Source organism: Rhinolophus ferrumequinum, chromosome X (assembly GCF_004115265.2).
Source record: "Rhinolophus ferrumequinum isolate MPI-CBG mRhiFer1 chromosome X, mRhiFer1_v1.p, whole genome shotgun sequence".
Lineage (NCBI taxonomy): Eukaryota > Metazoa > Chordata > Mammalia > Chiroptera > Rhinolophidae > Rhinolophus > Rhinolophus ferrumequinum.
The window spans coordinates 102674694-102700899 of NC_046284.1; the positions used below are offsets into that span (position 1 = coordinate 102674694).

The window sequence follows — 26206 nt, forward strand, 5'->3', positions numbered from 1 at the left end:
TTCCCTGTTTGAAGTTTCCATCTCTACCCTCCCACTGTTTGGTAACTCATCTCTGCACAACACTTTCTAATGCAGATTAAAAAAAATACCTTTCTTGAACCTTCTCTGAGCACCCACAAAAAGATATGGGGGAAAGTTAGGAGATTTATTGCCTTTTCTTAAAATAATAGTGAAGTTATAAATATGAAAAATAGCATAGGAACATTTTAGTATGTTGGAGAGTGCCCATCTGGTCATTTCAGAACTCACTTGGAGTGTAAGATTCGTGTGTATTTGTTGCCAGGAAGAAAGAAGATACTGGTAGAAATAACCTTATATGACAGTTTCATATGTCTTTATTTTCTATGGAAAACCTTTTCCTCTGATATATTTGAGTAAGTTTTAAATGTCCTCACATTTAAAAATGTCCTCCTCCAAGAAGAGGAACCCTCATATACTTGGCTAAAATGCTCATATACAACAAGAAGATGTGACTTTTAGATGGAAGAATGTTTACAAATGATTAGCATTCTTATTCAGTTATAACCTAATTATTGTTATGCTTGCTTATTTATATTATGATTAAAAATGAGTATCTATGCCCAAGTGTAATTTTAATCATAATGGAATACCTCAATCCTTAAGAGCAAATGAACAAATAAATAAATCATTTTTTTAAAACAGAGGCTTAAGCATCATTACCCCAAATCTATGGTATTTTTAATGGTTATTCTCTATCATTTCCACTATAGTAATATTTAGACTTTAAAGCCAGAATAAAAAAGGTAATGAAAACATTTTGTGCAGCTTTTATCATTCCTATCAAAGACTACTTGATAACTCAAATATGAAAAAAATATAAAAAGAAATGACAGAGATTATATTTGGTTGGATCCTGGTACGTTGTTAATATTTCCTCCTAATAATTTAAAACAAAGAGCTCTTACAAACAAAAGGCACAATGTCACATTTTCCATATTTGATGGCATTTTGGTCTGTCTGTTATTCAGTACATTCCTCAATGAAAAAACTCCTTTTTATTTCTCTTAAATTCTTTGCAAATGACATTCATGTTTTGCAGCTCCATAGTCAGCCTCTTAAAAGTGTTTTTCCTCTTTGCCATTAAATGTTGCAATATTTTTTTATTATAATAGTAAAACAAAAGAAAAAGCCTTTTCTTCTAGATCACTTTCTATTCACTAACAGAGCAAATGTTAATCTTGACTGTACAAGCTGACAGAAAAAAATATTTTACCTAATGTCACTTTCCCAAACTCGATTTTCATCCAGATCCTCAATAAATTTTTCTCCTTTCATCCAGTAAATTAAAGGACTGACATCTCCACTGTACCCAAAGAAAGCTCTGCAGGTTAGATTAGCTGAGTCACCTATGGAGAGAAATGATAGAAATACATTATGAAACTATTTGCACACTGTTATTTTAGGCTAACTGGGAGAGAACGTTTTAATCACTTCATTGATATAATGAAACATCTTTCTAACAATATTTTTCAGGTGTTTTCAATCTTGATCAAATTTATAAAATGTGTGCTTTTGACAGCTTGTTTAATGAAATGGGAGTTACTTACGAGATTCTGAAGGAGACTGGTCAGTTATTTTATAGACCGCTTTCCATTTAGGTTTGTCTGATGTTTTCACATGATTAGATTGAGGCTATAAATTATTGGGGAAGGTACCACAGAGGTGATGTGCCCTTCTCAAAACATGATATCAGGTACATATGCTGATAATTATAAGATTTTATAAGGAAGTTAGAAGATGTTTGTCAGTGCTGAATATGGGAAACGGAAACGAAACAAAATCTTTGGATGGGAAAGAAAAGGAACTGTATATCCAGGATCCCCCCAAAACGTTATTAAAATATGTTTTTACCGTACAAGGAAAAATAATTTAATCAAAAAAACTGACACATGCTCAGGTAGAAAAGCACATTAAAACACAAATGAACAACTCATGAGAATAAATATTGGGGATTTTTATTAGATGTAAAATCAATGATACTATTGTGGAGATTAGTTTCTTTCAATATGGTCTTCAGCAGAGACCACTGTGATGGTGAATACAGACTGGTCGATTACTTAATAAGGTAAGTGGAGGTCCCTGACTAAATGGTGGAAGTGCATTTAATGTCTGCAGAAAGTAAGGTTTATTTCTGGACGGAACAGGTCATGCCATTTTGCAAACACTTAGTTTACCCAAGCCATTAGCAAACTGAAATATTTCAATACATACTACTTTTAAATCTTGCTGCCTCCAAGTGGAACTATAAAATGGGGGGGGTAGGGTGGCATGGGGACCTGTAAGGTCCTATTCCACTTGGATTGGGGCAAGGGAACTCTCAGGGATGGGTACTACATGAGGAAATGAAAACTAGGCCCTGGTGACACCTTCGTTGGCACCCGGATGAAGTAAGCAAACTTTCTCAATTTTAAAAATTCCTGAGAAGATTCTAGAGTACCTGACAACTCTGAAACTTGAAGGTACAAAGAAGGCCATGTCTAAAGACTGAAAGCCTTGGAGCTAAGCTATGAATTAAAGAGTGAACATTTCTCGAAATTGTGCTGATGAGTGATTTTACAGCATAAATCCAGAGAAAAGCATAACGAACTTAGATGAACTCTTTCTAATCCCTGCCATGGGTACACCCATATGTAAACTCTATTCTTGAAGTTTCACAACAAGATCATTTTTATTGGATAAAATAATATTATCTTAATTATGTCCACTGTGTAAGAACAGTCCAAAAATAAATTCTTGTACTTCTAATATTTCAAAGATAGCATGATATAGCCTTCTCCTTTTATCTTATCTTTCTCCAAGTGATTTCTCATGGACTTTGTTTCTATATATAATAGTCATCATCAGAGACCAGATAAGGCAAGTCCAGAAAATGTGTACAAGCTTTTAAGAAGCAAAATGGAGCTCCAAGTAGTTTCCCTTATTATTAATTTCTGTACATAAGTATTTTCTAAATATTCTAATATGGAATCCCCCTGTGTTGGAGAATGTTTACATTAGAAAATGGATAACTAAATGTCAATCTTTCATTGGAAATCAACCGCAGATTTCTATGGGAAGTGTCAATCCAATGTTACATTTGTATAAGAGCCCTAGCTTTTATGCAACTGCACTACTTGTTATGGTGTCAAGGTAGTCATGAATTCAACAGTAAATTTCAAAATACTACATGGCGTGATAATTAACATCACATGCCAACAGAATGAACATAGAGAGATTTAAATTTGTATGTATCAATAATTTATAAAATCTGTCTTTTAAGGGGTCAAGTTTTCGTTTTTAAGTGGGAGTTAATGACTAGAACTCATAAAAGAAATCTCCAGAAATTGCCTAATTTTCCATTATACAGAGGATGCCAAAAATGGATACATATTTTACGAAAGGAAAAAACTATTAAAATTACAATATTCGGTATATACTGATAACAAAAGATGAATACAAGTCACATTTGACTTCTGCAGTTACAAGAGGTGCTCCACGTGGTTGCCATCAGCGTCCAGACACTTCTGATGACGGCGAACTACTGCTTGAGCAACGTTGACCAAAGTGTACACTTGTATACATTTTTTGGCACCCCTGGTAGTTGTACTAAATATGGGGGCTTATAAATAATGATTATGCCTTTAGTAACTCACTCTGACATTCTTTAGCAGAGAGGACAATTGACTCCCTCATTGGGACCTGAATTTGTCTCTCTTGTCACAGTCCCACTTTTCCAGATCAGTGATTTTTCCACTACCCAATTCTTCATGTCTTTCACCAGCAGGCTTTGTGCTGCCACACCTAGGAAATGGCTCCTGCACCCACGTAAGCAACAATTTGCTTTGTCAATCACCTTTGCTCACTTGGGCTTTGACTATCTACCTGGCCTTGAACCCCAGTACTGGGGGTATCTGCAGTGATAGGGGGGCACCTAGTGGAACTCTATCCATACTTCGATTAAGCTTGCTGTGGTTCAGAGACTGAAATTCATGGAAGGAATTAAAAGAAGGTGGAGGGAAAATTAGAACAGCACTCCAGGCATAGAGGAAAGAGCATGAGTGAGAGAATGCCTGAGAACTGTGGAGGAAGAAAATAACTTCAGTGCCTGAAGCTAAAATGTACTTGGGGTGTGAGGATGGGAAAGGATTAGGGGAGGAATAAAACATGATGAGGCCAGAGCAGTCACAGCCCTATCCTTCCATGTAGGCCTTGTTGAAGAATTCGGAGTTCCATTTAAGGGCAATGTTAAGTTGGTTTCAAGTAGACTGACATAAATCCATCTGCATTTTAAAGAAATCACTCTTACTGTCCTTGCAAAACAGGGATTGGATCAGAGAGAATCAAGGAGGACTGAGAATGTTACAATATTTTGGGGTCACAAAGAATAGTCATTGCAAAGATCAGATTATTTCCATATAATTTCTTAAAAGGTTAAAGCATAGGTGATAACAGTGACTACAGATCACTACGCTTTTTACCAATGTGGTAATAGGAAGCCTTTCAAAGCAGAGATTAAATAGGAAGCCTGATGAGGTAGAAAATATATTTTTTATAATTTACATGCATCACTGTGCGTGTGTGTGGGGGATAAGGGGAGAGGGAGAGGGAGAGAGAGAGAGAAAGAGAGAGAGAGAGAGAGAGAGAGAGAGAGAGACAGTGACAGAGACAGAGAGACAGATAGAGAGAGAGACAGAGAGGAGAGTGGGGAGTTGCCAGCTGCTTCTCAACATGATAATACAAACGGGATCCAATAATATGGTGATAGAAAGAGAACTGACTCTGGGTGGTGAACACAAAATATGATATATAGATGATGTATTACAGAATTGTACACCTGAAACCTATGTAACTTTACTAACCCGTCACCCCAATAAACTTTAATTAAAAAAATAAACACAATACAATCAGGACAGAAAATCAACTTGAGCAGAGTTCTGTTCTGTGAAGCGATTTGTGAGTGGTTTCTCTTAATTATATCTATTGGTGTGGCTGAGCAAAAGGCAGCACTACCCTTCTTATGCATAGTTCTGCCAGCTGGAAAGGAGCCCAGTAGAGTCAATCCTGAGAGAAGACCAGATGAAGTCAGGCTCACACCTGAGACTACACAAATGCCTGCGTCTAGTAGGAAAGCTGTGTCTACCCAGTACTTTTCCTTGTGGCCTTGGACCCAAAGTGTGTATTGCCTGTGTTTGAAAGCAGGAATAAAGCACTCTCATCCCTTCCCCTTAGGCTGAATAAGAACCTGGAGTTGATAGAAATTCATGGGGCAAGGTGGGACCTAGGGAGGGATGATGTACTCCCATTCAATAAGGGCTGATAGAGATTAGTAAAGACAAATAGGAAAACGAGAAAAATAGAATAGACAATTTTATTTAAGAAGTTAATTAGGAAAGAGGATTTAGGAAAATAAAAATGACATGACTGTGTTTTTACATTAGGCTGATGAAACAGGACATGCCAGTTACATAACAAGTTTTTAGCATCTGAATTTTAGTAGTCCATCCAGGATTCATTTCATATTCTCATGCTTTTTAACAGTATGTTATTTGCTTTATATTCTCCTCATTTCTACCCAGTATACTACTTCTTACCCATGAAATCCCAACTCAAATAGCAACTCTTCCAAAAGTCTGACTTTGCTTTCCTAGGAACACTCTGTCTTCTCCCTCCAATAGCCCTTGGAAAATATCTGTATTTTATCATAATATATTCCTGACAATATTTGGCTTGCTAGCATGTCTAACCCAGTAACTAGAGTACTCATTCCTCAAAGGCAGAAATTATGTCTGTTTTTTTTACCTTTGTAATTACCAGGACCCATTACAGTGTCTTGAATATGTTAGGAACTCAATAAATAATTTCAAATTCATTAATAACCTGCATAATATCTTTCAAACTTGCATTTCCCCTTGCTTCATTTTATCAAAGCTTCATTAATTAAAGGTTACATGCCAACAGTCTATCTCAACAGGCCAAGTCTCTCTTGTAAACTAGCCTTCACATTGCACATACAGAGCCTCCTCATCCAGACATGATTTCACTTATAGGATGGAGCCTGTTCATACCAGCTTGTGAGAGTCAAGTACTACATTTTCAGAAATTCTGCAAGCAGGTTGTTAAACACAGTCATCATTTAAAATTAAATTATATAAACTTACAATTAAACATAGTATATTAAAATCAAAGGTTAATAGATACTCAAAACTTCCTAATTATTTTGCTACATTATTCTTCTTTAGGATCTGTCTGGAGGGAATACTATATAATAGTGTACTACTGCACATCTCTTCCCAACTGCACGTTTAGTGAGATTATATTGGTAGCTTGCAATTGACCACGGTGGTGGGAGTATTTACCCCATAAATTGCCAAACAGTACAAATCAATGTATGATTATTGTTTTGTTGATTGTCTATGGAGGAAATGTTAATGCAGATTAAACTTAAAAATGTCATGTCTATAGCTGTTATACTGGTAAATCACAAACATTAAAAAATATTCGTCTAGTAGCCAAAAACTATAATCTGATTTGGCAAAGGAAGTTGTTTACTTCATTGAAGAACAAATAAAGTTCTGACATATACCTCCAATGCTTCACTCTTATTTGCCAATGTAAATGAAAGTAACAACTACCTACATGTCAGAATTACTCTTGGACAAACAATGTTTACACATTTAGCAGCATACTGCTGTCTATAAAATTGTTTTTTCAAAGATGTTGCATGCATATTTTAATTGCTTTATTGAGATATAATTCACATATCATCAATTTATCCATTTAAAACGCACAATTTAATGGTTTTCAGTATATTCATAGAACTGTGCAACCAGCAGCACAATCAACTTTAAGACACTTTCATCACCCCAAAACGAAATCCTGAACCAATTAGCAGTCACTCATCATTTCCTCCCAACCCCCAGCCCTTGGCAACCAGTAATCTGTCTTTTTGTCTCTATGGATTTGCCTATTCTGGACATCTCGTATAAATGGAATTATGTAGTATGTAGCCTTCTGTGCCTGGCTTCTTTTACTTAGCTTAATGTTTCAAGCTTTATCCATGTTAAAGCATGTACCAATACTTCTTTCCTCTTTATGGCTAAATAATATTCCATTGTATGTATATACCATATTTTGTTTATCCATTTGCCAGTTGATGGCCATTTGGGTTATTTCCACTCTTTGGCTACTATGAATAATGTTGTTTCGAATAATCCTGCAGAAATTTTTGTGAAAACATATGCTTTAATTTCTCATGGGTACGCATCTGTGAGTGAAATGGCTGGGTCCCAAGATAATTCTATATTTAAGTCTTTGAGGAATTTCCAAACTATTTTCCAAAGTGACTATACCATTTTACATTCTCATTGGCAATGTATAAGGGTTCCAATTTCTCTACATGTTTGTCAATACTTGGTATCTGACTTTTTTATTATAATGAGTGTGCAGTTGTATTTCTTTGTGATCCTTACCATTCATATTAAACCAGAAATTTATTATTAGTTATGATTATTTTATTAATAACTAGTAATGTTCAAAATTATAAAAACAATATCAAGATGAAAGAGCTTTTATAGGACCACAGAATGTAAATTTCAACATCATACCTAAAATGCTTATTTCCTCACTGTAGTGTATAGACCCTATGATAGGTTTATAATTCTAGGTGAGAATGAGAGGAACTGAATAAATTATTGAAGGTCTACATTTTTAACAAAAACTGAGAAATTTCCAAATGTGTAAAAGTAAACATATTTTAAACAAGAAGTTAACATAAACGAGGCCCACAGGACTATCTCCTTTAAAGTCAATACAAGGACACCTACTAATATATTTTGTAGTTTTGCTAATGCAATTAGACATTAAAAAACAATAAGATGCTTTAAGAGACGATAAAAGTACTATTTGAAGATAATATAATTGCATACTGAAACAGTTCAGAAGAACTCATATTTTTACTTTCTTGAAGAAAGAGTTCTTTCAAGTGTCCAAATGTTAACAAATTAGAGGAATCTTTTACTAGCCAAAGTGTTAAAATTTGGTCTTTTGCTATAACATGCTTTTGAATTTGTATTATAAAATATAAAAATCTGTGCAATTTGATTTATTCTACATGCAGTTTGAGTTACTATTCTAAATAGATCATGTCAAAATCATGTCAAAAATATGACTATTCATCCATGTAGAACAAATGGAGTGTATGTGGTAATGCTTAGAGAAAGGGTTGTCTACCATCTCGATATATTTGGATAGAACTTCACGTCAAAAAAAAAAAAAAAAAAAAAACGCCCTTAAGAAACCCAATAGAGCCAGAATATGCAAAACGAAAACAACAGAGAATGCAAGTCTAATGGGCATTAATTTTAAAACCATTAAAAGCTGGCTTATGAAATTTTAAAACAAGACTCAGCTTGCCCAATATGAAATTGTAGGAGAATCTATCTCAGCATATTGGGGCCCCATGGTAGTAAACAATTGAAGAAGGCAATTCAGGAGAAAAAAAGTTTTTCTTCGTGGGGTAAGTTTCGAAATCTGATAAATCGGAGTTTTTTTTAAAGTAGATGATTCGTAGCAAATTAATATACTTTTATTTCAGCTACAATGTGGTTTTTAAATTAGTTTTTCTTTAATGTTATTCTCTAGGAGACACTGATTTTTATTATGGTTTTGTCAGCCTCAAGAAGTAAACCCTGTGGTTAGCTAAGGTCTCTGATATCTAAAAATCAATATCATACATGATTTCCATAGTAACTGAATAGAAAATAATAGAGATCTTATTTATACTAGCAATAAAAAACAAACAAATTGTAATGAGAAGTGGTAGTGAATAAATGAACCACAAAATCATATTCAGTCAGATCAAAGGTTTTATGAAATACATATATATACCTCTCTCTCTATATATATATATACACACACACACACACACACATACACACACACACACACACATATATAGTTTGCAAAGTGTTGGATGGAAAACTGAAATATATTTGAAGTCCATTTCTAAGTTATATTTTAGATTTAATGTTATTGCTAATAAAAATCCAATGAGTTGTAGCATTCAACAAACTAATTCTATATTTACTTAGAAATTTAAGTAGATAGATATTGTCCATAACTTTCCTAAAGAAGTATAATGATGATAGCAATGGACAGAATGTGGATGGTCCAAACAAAGAGCAAAATGCATAGATTTTTGTATATTTCATTTTTTTTATAAAATTGTATATTTTTAAGGTGTAGAACATGATGGTTTTAAATATATATAATACACACAGTGAAATGAATACTACAGTCAAACTTATTAACATATCATCTCCTCAAAAAGTTACCATTTTTACTTTTTTGTGATGAGAACACCTGTAATCTACTCTTAGCAAATTTCCAGCATACAATACAGTAATTTTAAACATAGTCATCATACTGGACATTAGATCTGTAGACTTATTACATAACTGCAAATTTATACCCTTTGACCAACATCTCCCTATTCCCCCTATCTCCCACCCCTGGTAACCACTGTTCTGCTCTCGTCTTCTACGTATGACTTTTATTAGATTACACATGTAAGTGAGATCATGTAGTTTTTTTTTTCCTTTCTGCATCTGGCTTATTTCACTTAGCATAATATTTTCCAGGTTATCATCACAAATTCTTTCTCCATTCATCTGTCTATAGACACTTAGGTTGTTTCCATATCTTGGCTATTGTGAATGGCTAATAGATCTATGAAGAGGAACTCAACATCACTAACCATCAGGGAAATGTAAACCCAAACCACAATGAGACCTCACCTCACACCTGTTGGGATGGTCGTTATAAAACAAACAAACAAACAAACAAACAAACAACCACAAAAAAACCCAAACAAACAAAAGGAAAAAGAAGTATTGGCAAGGATGTGGAGAAAAGGGAACCTTTTTACACTGCTGGTGGAAATGTAAATTGGTACAGACATTATGGAAAACAGTATGGCGTTTCCTCAAAAAACCAAAACTAGAACTACCATATGATACGGTAATCCTTCCTCTGGGTGTATTGCCAAAGGGAATGAAATCACTACCTTGAAGAGATATTTGTGTTTCCATGTTCATTGCAAAGTGTATTTAAAAACAATGATAAAAGTAACATGGTGTTTGTCCCTCAGGCAGATATAGCTCTTTGGAATCAATTGTAATGCTCAAAAATGGTACCAGATTAACTGCAGGCAATGAGTTATCAGAACTGAATTATGATCTAGAAACAAAAATTAATTTCACATGATCCAACATAAAATTGGGATTTATTAAAATTAAATATTATTATAAAACAGATATATTATCTAGGAGAAAATATATTTTATGAATCTGTGGAGGAAAAATAATTTCTTAGAACTAGAGCCTAGACATAAGAAAATTTAAGATCAACAGATTTCAACATATAATTAGTAAAACTTCAGTAGAATGGAAAACAATGCAAAGAAAATTAAAAAGAAAATGATTATGAATTTTCCTTTTTTTTGTGTTTGTTACCTAATGTGTATCTGAGTATGTTTTCAATTAAAAAGGAAACAAAATAAAACAACACATGCACACACACACACACATGAGTTCTGACAATTATGTTCCCGAACGTGTTGCAATGATGTTGCTAACCCTTTTTGATATCTAGGGATTATTCATTATGAATTTGTACCAACTGGACAGTTAACCAAGTTTACTATTTGAAAGTGCTGAAAAGGCTGAGTGAAAAAGTTAGACGAAAACGACCTGAACTTTTCGCCGACAATTCATGGCTCTCGCGTCACTACATTGCACCAGCTCACACAGCACTGTCTGTGAGGGAGTTTTGAGCCAGTCAACAAATAACTGTATTGGAACACGCTCCCTACATCACCTGATCTGGCCCCCAATGACTTCTTCCTTCACCCAAAGATAAAGGAAATATTGAAAGGAAGACATTTTGATGACATTCAGGACATCAAGAATAATACAATGACAGCTCTGATGGCCATTCCAGAAAAAGAGTTCCAAAATTGCTCTGAAGGGTGTACTAGGCGTTGGCATCAGTGCACAGCTTCCCAAGAGGAGTACTTTGAAGGTGACTGTAGTGATATTCAGCAATGAGGTCTGTAGCACTTTTTCTAGGATGAGTTTGCAAACTTAACACACAATTTCTGATAAAGCAAGCCTAGTATGCGATTCAGAGTCAAACAGCACAGCTCTTCCTTATCCTCTTCCATTTAGATGTTGAAAGAACACCTCCAATCTCTTCTCTGATACCCAAGTAATTGCACTAATACTATTTACTACACTTAACCTGAAATACAGGAAATGAGCATTAGAATTCCACAGGTTACATAGAAGAGAGAGACACATTAGTTTAATTTTCCTCTCAATTTTGTTTCTCTGTCTTCCTTCAAATAATAGAAAAATTTAAGCTGTGGCCTAGGGAGCTGCTGCGAACATCAAATATATCAGTCAGTCAGGACCAGAGTCCTGAAGCTAATAGTATTCTTGCTGTCTCACCTTCATATCTGTAAATGCTACAGTAAATTGCACTAAATGCTTCTGCCGCCGTTTTGGCAGAAAGGTGCACCATCAGCTCAATCTTACCAGCTTCGGAAGGAAGCACTCTAAAATTGATCATAAAAAAATCATTTGCTATCTAAAGTGAGAACAATACTTGTCATACGGCAAGCTTTTAAGTAGGCCACAATGTGAGGGGAGACTTAGAGGAAAAATAATACATTTTCCCTTCAACCAGTGGACTCCAATCAGCAGTAGGGTCAGTTGTTATTTAGTGCCACCTTCTAATTAGGTATCATTTGGCCATTTCTAAAATTGTTGAGGGCAGAGATTCTCTTTCCACTAGAGGACACTCTCTAACTTATTGAAAAAGAATAAAGAACTCTCTTTTTCAATTAAAAGAAAAATTTCTTCCCTAATTAAGAAGCATCAGCATCAGAGATCTTACTCGTTGAAATTAGGAAATAGTGAGCATTTTGTTCTTAAATAAGATGTTGAATAGTAGGGGGGTTTTAATTTCATTTACACAATTACTTATACATATTGAAATTATGCTATGGTCACGGTAAAGATAAATGTTTTGCCAAAGACTCTCCATTTAAGATAAAAGCAAAGTGGTTTACAAAACATATTTATCCATTGTCATCAGTTACACTGAATGGCTCCTCTTCAAAAAAATTTTATTCAGAAACGAATCTCTCTCTCTCTCTCTCTCTCTCTCTCTCTCTCTCACACACACACACACACACACACACACACACACAGTTCCCTTGTAACTTCCTCAAGATATTTTACCCAAATAAGTATCAAAACCTATGGCACGTGATAGTTGCCGCTATCTAACCACAGAGAGTTCTTTGGAAATTAGAGATTTGTCTAAGGATTCCAAAAGAAAGGAAAGAAATGGAAGGAAAGGTTATATTAAGCTCATAGTTGAAGATGTTATTCCTGCAGGATATAACAACATCTGCTCCAATTTCAAGGGAACAAAATCACAGAAAAACAAGACATACACTTTTTTAAATTTGCTCACCATAATTCAGCCGTAGTGTCAGATTTTTTCATGAAACTGTATTTTAGATTATTTTAGATTATCTTACAACATATTTCCGTAGCTTTTAAGAACAAAGCAACTTACTTGGCTGGCTAATAGAAGTGCAAGAGGATTTAAGGAATCATAAATAACTTGGAGCTAATTGAGTTAATACATATCCATAGTACCCACGGTGGGTGAATGAGTATTCACAGATTGTCAGCAATGATTACTATTACTAGTATTGCTATTCTCATGGGACTTAAACTTCTCTATAAGTAATGACTTGTAGTTCATGCGTCAAGTTAGGCCAAATATACCTTTTAGGACCCTGAGGGCTGTATACTGGAATTTGAATGAATTGTTGGGGATATTTCCTACACTAATGAGATAAAGAGAGGCAGTACCAGAACCCCTCCAGAATGAAGAAGAAACTCATGCACTTGAGAAGAAAGGGTGTGCAAAATGGGAATGTTATTACTGCATCATGTTTGGATGGCTCAAAGATTCTTGTAAGGACTCAAATTGTACCTCTTGATGGCTGCCTTCTAGTTGCATGATACAAAAGATGATGGCATCTAGAAAATCAATGGACATCATGTTGAATATCAAGCATCAGTTAAATATTTGGAGTCATCTGATGACCTCCCTTGGGAAGCTGTGATGTTGCACCTGAGTGCTGAGAGGATGGGTATTAGATAAAAAAAAAAAACAACAACAACAACAACTAGGAAACTGATGACTGCTCAGATGAAAATGTTCAACTGCCAGAAAATAAATTTGCTCAAAATGTTATTCAGAAACTCTTGGTGATGATGAAGGACAGGAAGTAGGGTCATTATTGAATATTTTTAAATTGAGTTAAAATACACATAATATAAAATTTACCATCTTAGCAATTTTTAAATGTACAGGGAAGTTGGGCCATTTTGCCTGTCAGTTGAAGGGTGGATGGAAGAAGTGACTTGTGTTTGCTTTCGGCCAAAAACATCAGAACTGCTCATGATTGTATTCATTTCTAACATTGTTTTGAGTCATTTACAAAATAGACTTTCTTGTAATGCAGACAGTTTTAGGTTTTTATTGCAGAGGACTTATTGATCTCAGAACTTTGTTATTGTATCTTGATAAGACATCTTGTTTATTTTTGCCGCATTAATTACATAGTGACTGTACTGAATTCCTCATTGATTCTTTGAACACTTGCAGTGCTTTCTAATCCTTCCAGAGTCTCATATATTTTAAAACAAATTATTCCACTTTCAGCCTCCAAGTATATTTAAATCAGCCCTTAACATATAGAGAAAGCATGCATCTGTGGTCGGTGATCAGCAAGTTCTTTAGACCTCAGTATGACAAGCAGTTGAAACAAGAAAGAGAAAAACAGAGGGGGATGAAACATAGGAGTATGAAAATGAAGATTGAGAGGGAAAGAAAAATAAAAGGAGGAAGAAAGAAAGGGATATTGGTGAGGGTGGTGAAGGGTATTGAAAACTCCCCAACAGTTTATTCAACCGTGTTACATACAGGTTTGCCATGCTCTTGAACAGACACTATCTTGACATTGCCTTCATCTTTTTTGTGCTGAATCTGTTATCTCCAAACCCTGGCTGATACCTATTGAGGCAGAGACCCCTTTTAGATGCCTCCCAATGTCTATTATCTCTTCCTTTTAGTAACCTAACCCCCAAAGTTTTAGTGGGGCACATGGCTACCCACCTACAGACTCTATTTCCTAGCTTCCCTTGCAGGTAGACATGGCCATATGATATGTGTGAAGAAGCGATGTGTGTAATTTCCCAGTCATCTCCTTTATGATGAAGCCTCGTGCCCTGGACTTTATTTTTCTCTTTCCTGTAGATTGGAAAACAGATTATGTCAGTGAACTGGTTTCTACCATATGTATGAAGACAAGATGGTGGAGTAACAAGATACAAGGAATCTGAGTCCCCGAATGACTTAATGGAATATAATCACCCCACCAGTCTGGGCTTCTCTCTATTGGTGTATTTAATGAGAGAAATATACTTCTAATTTATTGAAGACATTGTATTTTGGGGTACCTTTGTTACCCAGCTTTTTCACCTTGTCTACCAGGTTGCAGTGTGGCAGGATAAAATTCATGACACTATACTAACTAATACGATCCACTTAGTAAAGTAGATAAGAACTACATTTATCTCTTGCTCATACTTGAATAATCTCCCACAGTCCTCATGTACAAAATGCAGAAACAGAAAAATACAAACCCCTTTTTCAGAAGGAAAGTATGAAATTAAGAATGAGTCTTCTTTTAAGAAAGGAGTTAGCTTTAGCTAGAGGAAAACTATACTACATTTACTTAGGTCTTGGTTTATTTAGGGGTAATACAGTCAATAGCATCTGTTCTAAAACACACACACGTGTATGTGTGTGTGTGTATGTACCTTGTGGCTTTAAAAAAAGATGTTTTGTTTTATTTTGCTTTGTTGTTTCTTGCATGGACTAGTTGTGCTAAAATAAAAGGCCCAATTCAAATTGCATTTTGCCATTATCTGTACATTTTAATGAGACACCCACCCTCTAAGTTTCCAAACACTCAAGATCTTAAGAGATAATTAAGATATGTACAAAGCCTACTCATCTTGTTTTAAAAATATAATGCCCAATCCTTAGGTTTATGTGGCTTTCAAGGTTAATAAAATATTCTTTAGGAGTTTTATAAGCTTATAAAACATGGCTAGTGAAGGACATAATCATAGCTCATGCACGATGTTTATTATATAAAATGTAAATGAACGGTGAACTCACTGTTTTGTGTTTTCTTCGTTCCCGTCTAAGAGGGCTTTTGTTGGTCTGCATTATATTAAAAGTACTCAGTATAACTGCTGGTGTATCATACATTGGTTTGCTCTGCTTGTTTGCCCTCCATAGTGGCTTAGTAAAATGCTCCTGACGGCTTCTGAGCCTAAAATACACTACGAAGCTTGTTTGTTTGTTTTTTTTTTTTTGGTCCACATTCGATAGGAGAAATGATAGCCGTTTGAACTGCCATGGAAGCAGTTTGAAAAATTGAAGTTCAAAATGGGAGGGAATTTTCTGTGCTGAATTAATCAGGAAAAGTTTCAGAAGTTGATAGCATTCATAGATATTTTTAGTACTTTAAAAATTTTCACTGTTATTTTCATTTCTAGTATATGACCAGAGCTATTTCTCTGTTCTTCTCATTCTTGAAAAAGACACGTTATTTTTCTCAAACCTACAGCTAGCTTTTTCAGTCCAATCTACTATTGGTGTCTTTAAAATCACTTGAAAGTAACACTGCTATTCTAACTTTCATCCTTCTTCCCTAGTCATAGAACCTCAAGTTCAGGAGACATTTATTCCCATGTTTAAAAGTATTTTCATTGTCTCTATACCTGCAATTTATTGAGAAGCTATGATATTCTTCTTAATTTTTTCCTACTTTTTGGGGTTGTCAGCATCACTTTTTATATTTTTATCCTCCCTCATGGTGTTACCTTTACCCCTGGCCTTTATAATAAACCAGTATCTTATTAAAACTCACACATACACCCTGATACTAGACAGACTGGTTACTCTTCTGTGAGCCATTGGGAGATTTTTCACATGATTTTTAATCACAACTGCCTTATGCAAGGCTTATGAGACACCTATCAGGAAGGTTTATAACCCTCAACATGTCTTCAATAAAAGAGATTGTAAAGTAGCATCTGAGACTTGTCAGTAACTAATAAAGTTTATCACTTGAGAATATCATTAGTTTTCTGACCTAAAGAAGGTACATGATTTTCTGAAGGCGATTTTGTGCCCATCACTATTATTCTGTGAGTTTTAAAATTTAGGCCATAATATTAGCAATACTCTAAGTGGGAAGGTGTAGAAGTAAATAAAAATAACTGAGTCTTCTTGTCTTTAGGAAAATGACCACTTGCTCATTTCACAAAGATGAATACTCTCTCCAACATATTTATAGACTCATTCACATTTTTGGTGTTCTGTAGTTACATGAATAAGCTTGCTCCGCCCCCTCCCCCGCCCAACACTTGAATATCATGGAGAATTTTAGTATATCTAATCTAATTTAGGTAAAATGCAGCAATTAGTTTTAAATCTTTTCCAGGAAACCCTGGCAACTACCACACAGCCTGAGACAGAGGAAAGAATAAAGCCATTTCTCACATGTGGGTGAAGTTTCATAACATATTAACTCCTTGGTATTAGCCGTTGAATACCCTGTGGTAGAAGTTAACAGCAAGTTTTGATGATAGGATGCACATCCTGAATCAAACACCATCCTGGATTAATGAAAACACTCGTTGTCCCGATTAACATGATCAATTTGATCCTTTAGTTTACCATGGCCACGCCCATCATACAATCAAAATAGTGATAGCAAAAATTAAGAAGACATAAGTAAAGCTATTAAACATAACCAGATTCTTGTGAGCAGAAAAATCTCAATTCTGAAACATTTCTTGATTAGTACTTTTTTTACTACTATTTACTCAAAAGATATGCTTCTTGACTTTCGCATTTGAAGTAGGAGAGATTTGTAAGATTTCATGGAGAAAGCTTTAAAGCACTTTTGAAAGACCTTTATTACTTCTTTCTTGTCTTCTTTATTTTTGTCTTTATTTTCAAAAATGTATACAATGTAAAAATATTGCTCTTATATTTTAGGAAAATTAATTATTACATTAAAATGTCACCATGTATTTGATGTTAAGGTAGCACAGCAGATCATGCACCATCTTCCTCCACTACCTCCTTTCTCCAACAGTCTGTAGTCAGACAAGGCCCTTGGAGAAACAACTATCTCTCAGTCAAGATCAGCTCTGTGACTTTAAATATGCCGAGACAAGTGCAGTTGTATAAACTATAGATTAATGACACTCCTTGAAAGCACAGCATTAACATAATATTAGAAGACATCTTTCTCACCTATAGGTACTGTCGATTTCCCCAACACAAAGGAAATATTTAAATTAGCTTTGTTGAATCTGTGTTTATTTTTAGACTAGCTCCCTCTTTCCATCAACATTTTACTTCATAAGGGATTGGGTACAGTATGAATGAAACCCTTCCTCTTATAGTTCTTCATAACAATAAATAAGGTTATACCCTATAGCGATACTTGCTTTTTTTGGAGAGCCAAAGAAGATGTGTGAAAAGTATTTATGCTCTCTCCTTTATTTAAGCCATTATTGTCACTTCCATTTGTTCAACTACTCTCTTAAATTTTTCAGAGAGCCTTCTCACTGTAATAGTCAAGACTATACATCTTGGAAAAATATTGTACCCCCCAAAATGGAAAGTGGACATTTCCTTTCAATATTAGGAATGGCTGTTTGGGATGGGAAATAGTAGAGAGGTAAACTGAGTAAAATCATTATTTTCTAATCCCCTTGCTTATCTAATTTGAATACATACACATGAGCAATGCCCTTGGAACTGTTGTGAGGATAAAGAAGCTGATTTATGGCCCCAGCCTCTGATTTCCACATTACTCCCTTCATTTACCCTCCAAGTGCTAGTAGTTCATTTATGAAGTACAATGATTACATAGACCCCTTGCTTTAGCACCCACCGAGGCTTGCCATCTTTGAGAATGCACACTGTGATGGCTTCGTAATGTGCTGACTTGGCTAGGCTGAATTGCGTTTCCCAGAATTCCATTTTCTTGTATGTGTCCAGTTACGATAGGCTACAAGAGAGATTCTCTCACTAATTGGAGGATGGAAGGAAGGCAGCAGTCATCGTGTGTGTGTGTGTGTGTGTGTGTGTGTGTGTGTGTGTACACGTGTATACACACGTGTGTGCATTGTTTCTGATATGCTCACTTACCTCATTGACATGAAGTAGCAATTGGGCCTGACATTGCTCTCTTTTCCCCTGTATCTTCCATCAGCGTCTCTGACTTTTGGGTTAGAGGTGTGTGTGTTCAGCTCTGTGATTAAGGGTCCTGCTCATTCTTGTTGGTAAGGTCAGAGGCAACAAGAACTGATGCGGATTTTAGTATCCTAGTGGAGTTCAAGCCTGCTCATGATCTTCCCACCTGATTGCCTGCCCTTCGGACTGCAAGCCCAGCGTATGCTCATGGGGTACTATCCTACTCATTATCTTCCCTTCCTGACTGCCTGTCTGTGAACTTCAGGCTTCAGCCTTAGATGCAGAGATGGTGATGTGGAGACTGGTTAGATAACTCCCATAATTGTGTAAACCAATTACCTGCAAATATATAAATAGGTAGATCAATAAATAAATGTATATGTATAAACATATACAGAGGGTGCCAAAAATTTATACATATTTTAAGAAAGGAAAAAAATTATTAAAATTATAATACTCAATATATACCGATAATGAAAGATGAACACAAGTCACGTTTGACTTCTGCAATTACTGGAGGTGCTCAAAATGGTTACCATCAGCGTCCAGACACTTCTGATTATGGCGAACTACTGCTTGGTGGACCAAAGAGTCCACTTGTATACAATTTTTGGCACCCCCAATATATATATTTTCCATTGGCTGTCTCTCCCTTTAATCCTCTTCTTACACTACTATGCATGCACAGCTGGGTTCATATATATCAATGACTTTAACGTCTTTACCACCCACATTTTACTGATCTCCAAATCTGTTATCAGCTTGGACTTCTCTCTTGTATGGACATCTCCACTTAGACCTCTCACAAGCATCTCCCACTCAACATGTCAGCAATTTGATTTGTCATCTTTCCCCCAAATTGCTCATCCTTCAGACTTCCTATTTTGGTGAACATTACCTAACATACAGTAGGCATTCAATAAATGATTATTGGAAAGTTAATGGATAAATAAACATGCTTTGAAAAGAGATTTCTCCACTATTAAATGCTGACAGTGAATAATAGCAGCCTAATTCATATAACTAACTTTTATTCAAATTATGTGAGAGGGACATTTCAATGAACAAGCATCGTCCCCATAACCTCTATTTTCCTTCCTCCAAGTCAGCCTTAAATTTGTGGTGGAGACACTTTAAGGAACTGATGAAAATAGATTCCTTGCCCCTACCCCCAAATGCATGAAAATATTTTGTGTGTTTACAATTTTAAGCCCCCTAGAAATTCATTCATAGACTCAAGAATCTTGAGTTAAGATTCTGTGATCTAGTTAAAATATGATACTAGGAAATATTAATTATTTTATATATGAGTTATAATCTCACAGCAAGGTATTGGGGGATTCATATTGATTTCAAGTATATATTTTTTGTCTATTTGGGTTAATAGAAATTAAAACCTAGAGTTGTTTGTCAAAACAAACATGACTGTCCTACTGGGATTTCTGAAAAGAAATAACTGAAACATTGATGATTTGTCTGATGACAATAAAGTAGCAAAAGGTTTAAATAAAATAAACTGTTCTGTTTAAGATATTAAGATATCATTTGTGAGGCTCAATTATCATAACATTGAGATGGAATTTAATAAATCAATTTAAAACATTTTTTATGTGCTAAAAAGATAAAAAAAAAAAAAACACCACTTCTGTATTAACATCACTGGTCCTATCATCTGACTTTTCAACCACTCTTTCCTCAGTTAATAATTTTTTAGGAAAATGAAATAATTTTAAGTCGTCTGAATAGTAATTAGTTTACCAGCTTGTGGGAAAGACAAAAACGAATTCTTTAAAAATAGCCACTTCCCTCAAAATGCCCTTATTCTGCAAACAAAATGTTATTCTGTAGTGGGGAATAATGTAGAATAAAAGCAAAATATAGTCACAAGAGAACATCAATGAAAAGTTATCACAGTAGCTGGAAATACATATTTGAGACAAGAAATTTGACACTCAAGTTCACTGTGATTATGGTCTCCTCTAGATTGCAGAATAGGTAGGGCCATTGGGACATATTCACACCTCGTTCTTAAATGTGTCTGTCTGTCAACAAATTAACACATAGGTTAGTGCATTAATGAGCAATTAATTGGTTGGCAGAAGCATCTGGACAGGGATTACAGAAGAGAATCCCTCCGGCTGTGTCTATTCAAGGAAAGCAAGATGTGAAATCAGAAGAGAAAGAAGGAATTTTGGGAAATTTGTCACTTCAAGATTGCAAAATCAATGTCCCTGGGTACTTAAAGATTGTTGTATTATTTCCCCAAAATGTTTCCTTTTTGAATTTTTAGCATAAACAATGGAACTTTCTTTAAATGTGTGTTGTGCTAATATAAATATATAAACTAAAAGTATATACATATAGATAAACAAAAGTATATACATAAAAGTACAAGTATGTACCTCTAGTTATCTATATCTATATCTATCATATCTATATATCTATATCTATATACATTTTAGATACAGTAGGGGAAATATTCAACCTGTAACCTTAAACGAGAGACAAAAATCTTAACTGTCAAGATAGTTTAAGGCAATGATGTACGGTGACTCCAACTAACAGTCACATCTATAAAAATGCACATCCAGATTCTCTAAAAACACACTATGTAGGCTGAACAAAGCAGGTCCCCAGGCTGATTTTGGTGCTCCAGTCACCAATTTGCAATCCCTAAACTAAAGCATAAATGTGGTTGGAATCCAGACCCCTGAGTCAGCTAAATCTATGTCCAAATAGGACTCTACCATTTATTATCTCCTTGACCTTAAGCAAGTCATTCCATTTAACCTCTTTAATATTTTAATTTTCTCATTTGCAGAACTGAGTGTAAAAATATTTAACTCCCAGATCTATTATGAGGATTAAATGTATAAACAAGGTACATAAAGGATTTAGCACATTGTAAACTAGCAGAGAGAGTAATGGCTCAATACATACCGGGTGTTAGTACTAGTGAAAATGATACACAGCCCTAGCAAATAAAGTGCCTACTATGTTCCAAGCTGAAAAGTATCTCTTGATAAAACAGAACCAGCTTTTTGCTAACAATAGTCCCCATACTTAATTTTCACACCATCATGTTATCTTTGCATACACCCAATGTTTCTAGGCTTTGTGATTTAATCGTGTCTTATTTCCCTTCATTCTGTATGAGTCTCCAAAAGCACTGCTGAACTCAAGGTTAACCTATGCAAAGAATGAAAGATCAACTGCTGTCCACTGAAGTGAAGATTCGTCACTGCTTTGGTGTGTTCTGATGAATTTCACCTTGAGACACAGCCTCTTTTGCCATCCTTGTGCTCAATTTGTTTCCCGTCTCCAATCTCACTTCAAGTTGCTGTCTTACCCACCATCCCATATGAACATCCCTTTTAGAACGCAGACTTGATCCAGCCCATCCAGAAAGCCTTCCTCAAGTATTTCCATCATTTCCCGCATGGCCACACAAGCCCTTGCTATACCCTCCAGATATCATCTAAATTAAATCCATTTCTTCAAATTCATTTTGACTATATTTTATCTCTTTGGCTCTTTATCAGATTGTAAACTTATTTGTGAGCAAGGGTTGCATCATAATAAAAATTTATGAAGTGTACACCCTCTTATTTTAGCTCCAAAGACTCCTGAGACATCTTTAATGACAGCGTAAGTTTCAGAGAGTAAATCCATATGGAAACAAGATATTTTCCCTTATCTTGTAATAATTCACTTTATCTTATTTACAAACAAATAAGCAAACAAGATAAACAAACAAAAAAACTTCAATGCCAAATAACTATGAAATGCTGTCCCAATATAAGGAATTGCTTATAGTAACATTCTTCTCAATACTGAAAAAATACTGTATACTTAAGTGAGAATCTAAGGCAGGTAAATTAGAGCCAAAATCTAGGCAGTTATATTAAACCACATTTGAGAGGGAAAAGAAAACATATATGTAACCAAAGCCACAGTATTATATTTAACACTTTTGGAACCTATGAGCAACTCTGCTTAGATCAGCATAAAAATTCATAACTTTGCCTGATGGACCATCTCCCAACATTATATTTCAAATCTGTAAGAGTAGGAGGCATGTGTAAAATTATTTAACAAAGGCTTTCTATGTCTATCAAACTCTTTGAAATGGTGTTAATTAAGTTAACCCACAATTAATGAAAACCTTCTCAAATTTTCTTTGACTATGGGTTAAATTTTTTAATATAAATTACGTTGGTATTGTACTCATCTCCTTTCCACTTTAAAAAGAATCATATTCTCCTGTGTAAACTCTAAGATAACTGAGGAAGAATTTCATAGGTGTTACAACTCAAACTAGAAATCAAACCATCACATTCAAAGCTCTTAGGTGAAGGTTTTTTATTTTAATCTGGGCCTCTTATTTATTCCGAAGAGTGTGTATAATAATCTTTTAGATAGTTCTTAGTGAACAGAAGCCTCCTTCTCAAAACACACATGACTATAACAATATCTATCACTGACATCACCAACACATCCTCTGAATGAGACCCATCAGAGGAGGCGCATAGAGTCCTGAGCCTCAGAGACTGGGAGGAAGATTCTGGGCCCAATAGCCATGTTTCCCACTTGGGACTAAAAAGCCTCTCAGTGGATGCTCATGGTGACTGCCCCTCAGTCCCTGCTGATGGCCATCTAGGAAAGCAGAACACTCATCCTGAATCAATAAAGAGCCTTGATGCATGGGTCTTCTTCGGGGAGCAGAGGAACAGAGGGAAATCTGGGCGAAAGCGAAGGTCTGACTGGTATTCTATTGGTGCTGACATCTTTTACACTGTTCTTCATGGGTTGGTTTGAAAAGTTCATAAAAAGGAAACTGAGAGTTAAAGGAACAGAAGGCAGCTTATGTCTAAAAAGTGTGGTTACACACATTGGAGTGTCAGGACCCCTTAGTGGTGGGGCAGCACAGATGGGGCTCCAGTACACAGGACTCAGAAGCAATGAGCAGAGAGAAGGGATTTCAATCTTGGCTGTGTATAGCCCAGAAACCAAGATTCTATTCATTTATTAAGTTTTCCTGATGACTCAGGGGCATAGTAGGTTTGGGAACCTCTGGGGTTTTTCTGCTGTGACAGAAGGAAACAAATCTGGGACACTAGAGGTAGGGGGTTGGGGCCTTCGAGGTGAGTGCAATGCCTGACCAGAGCCAGAACCTGGGCATTTCGAGTGCATCAGAGAAATCGCGAGGGCCTGAAGACACACTCCTAGAGATTGGGTCCTAGGCGCTAAAGGGTAGGCAGACTTTATGAGAAAAGTATGGATTGGAATCCTGGGATAGCTAAACCAAGTAAAGTTGGGATAAGCCTTGAATTCTCAGGGGTAGGAGTTGCTAAATAGTACAGTATAATTTAGTGATCTGCATTTTGGAAAACAGGCATTTTCTCTGGTGGCTATTAAAATGCTATTAGCATAATTAAGATCAAATCATCATCTCTTTCCTGGGGCAGAATGAATTTGATCAAGTAGTAGGAACTCTTACCTCATATTAGTTACAATCAAGTTTTTGTATAGAATTGCCTTATTCCAGAGTAAGAATTACCTTATTCAAAAAGTTCTTCACTCTTCATACCCCAATCACTGCAGCCTGGCTGCAAGCGGTTAAGAAATACTTAGTGAGTAATTAGAAAGAACGGGGAGTGGGCTGGAACTACATTTTGCAACCATTGCTAATTTCTGGTATTTAGTTTTCATAGATGCTGGTTGGTTTAAAGCTATGGCCTCACTCCCAGTTACAAGTTTCCCAGGTGTGATTATAGAACCTGTTTCCCTTAACACTCACATGGGAATGAACTTAGCTGACAAGTGGGATGGATAGAGGAAGAATAGAAATAAACAGCAGAATTTAAACACTTCAAACTCATTTGGACCTTGAAGTCTGCCTCCACCTTTAACATTCTTGTTCCTTAGTTATATTCAAAATTCTTTTATTTAATTAAAGTTTATTGGGGTGACAATAGTTAGTGAAGTTACATAGGCTTCAGGTGTACAAAATTCTTTAATGTTAGGTATTACAAGGTTGTGTATATATGATATACATATGTATGAGGTCAGACGATGAAGTTCGCGAACTCGCCCTAGAACAAGTGCTACATACCTCATGGCTGAATATCACTATGGTCACCTGCGAAGTACTCTCCTTGGGAAGCTATGCACAGACCACCCTTCAAAGCAATTTTGGAACTCTTTTTCTGGAATGGCCATCAGAGCTGTCATCATATCACACTTGCTGTCCTAAATGTCATCAAAATGTCTTCCTTTCAATATTTCCTTTATCTTTGGGTAAAGAAAGAAGTCATTGGGGGCCAGATGAGGTGAGTAGGGAGGGTTTCCAATACAGTTATTTGTTTACTGGCTAAAATCTCCCTCACAGACAGTGCCATGTGAGCTGGTGCATTGTCGTGATGCAAGAGCCATGAATTGTTAGTGAAAAGTTCAGGTTGTCTAACTTTTTCACGCAGCCTTTTCAGCACTTACAAATAGTAAACTTGGTTAAGTGTTTGTCCAGTTGGTACAAATTCATAATGAATAATCCCTCTGATATCAAAAAAGGTCAGCAACATTGTTGCAACAGGTTCGCAAACTTAAGTGTCAGACCTCGTATTAGAACAGTTATCATTATCTAAATTAGCACTGCAAGAAAGAATAGAAACCCAAGTAAGTCCCCCTGACCTAAAAAAATGAGTCCTCTTATCGACAACTGTAAGGCAAAGCTATGAATATTTTCATAAGTCATGATAAAATCACTACAGTGAAAATGAATATTGTATGTTGGGTGAAGAGTTCATGGGAATTATGAGTTGTTTAGGATTCTTAGTTGATTGACAAATTAAAAATTACACCATTGGTTACATATATAGAACTCCATTAGTCATTTTCTTAATCATACAGTGCTTTTATTCTTCCCTGAAGCAATAATGAAGACTAACTAGTGTATCAGAGACCCTGTACATCCATCACTGGACACAGGTGAACTTGACCTCTTAAAGAGGATGAACTTATTAAAATATCCACCAAAAGCGTGAAAAATTTATTCTTTTCCACTTCTTTGCATCATTTTGGACATCTATGTTCAAAAATCTTTCTGACTGAGCTCAAAACAATTGAAAAACAAAAACAGTATTTTGCTATTTGTATCCTCATAGTTGTATGTCTGTTGAATCAAAATATTGCAACACCTCATTAGAGAAGTCCTAAAATGTGTGTCAGTCCATTTTTTTTTAAAGCAAGAGATTCAGTGTAACTGGATCTCAGTCATTAACCAATGCAACAATAAACTTCCAATGGTAGATTATTTTTAAAATTGTTTTAATGTTGAAATACGCATAAAGAGCCCAAATTGGTTCCATAAGTAGTTAGGTGTGCTGGTGTGGCAAGCTGAAGAAACACAGCTATAAGGTATCTTCAACACTATACGTTTTTAATGCAAATAGTTTAAATCACAATTTTTCGTAACATTAAATGCGTTATGCAAAACAGTTGAATGACATTAAAATATATATTTTGCTGAAAATTTACAGTTTTCCTGTTCTTATCATTTGAGAAGATAATGTGTAGTGATTATATTCTAATAATTTTTCCTGTTTTTCTGAGTGGGAGTTGCAAGACTTGATTAGGCTATTTTAATAGCTAAAGAATTCGTGCTGAAGCGTTTTTAATATGCAAATAAAATATAGGTGATGGGATAGCAGCAATATTCACTGCAGAAAGAAAATTCCTATTCATCGATTGGAATCAGTTATATGAGGAGATTCCA

At 35.4% G+C, this 26206-nt stretch overlaps 1 protein-coding gene across 1 annotated transcript in view; it reads right to left on the reverse strand.

Moving 5' to 3' along the window:
* Positions 1-26206, reverse strand: part of IL1RAPL1 (interleukin 1 receptor accessory protein like 1) — a 1293699-nt gene that overhangs the window by 37846 nt on the left and 1229647 nt on the right. Inside the window, exon 7 of the mRNA XM_033119931.1 lies at positions 1235-1367. Within this exon, the coding sequence (XP_032975822.1) occupies positions 1235-1367 (133 nt within the window). The remainder of the gene's footprint in view (positions 1-1234; positions 1368-26206) is intronic.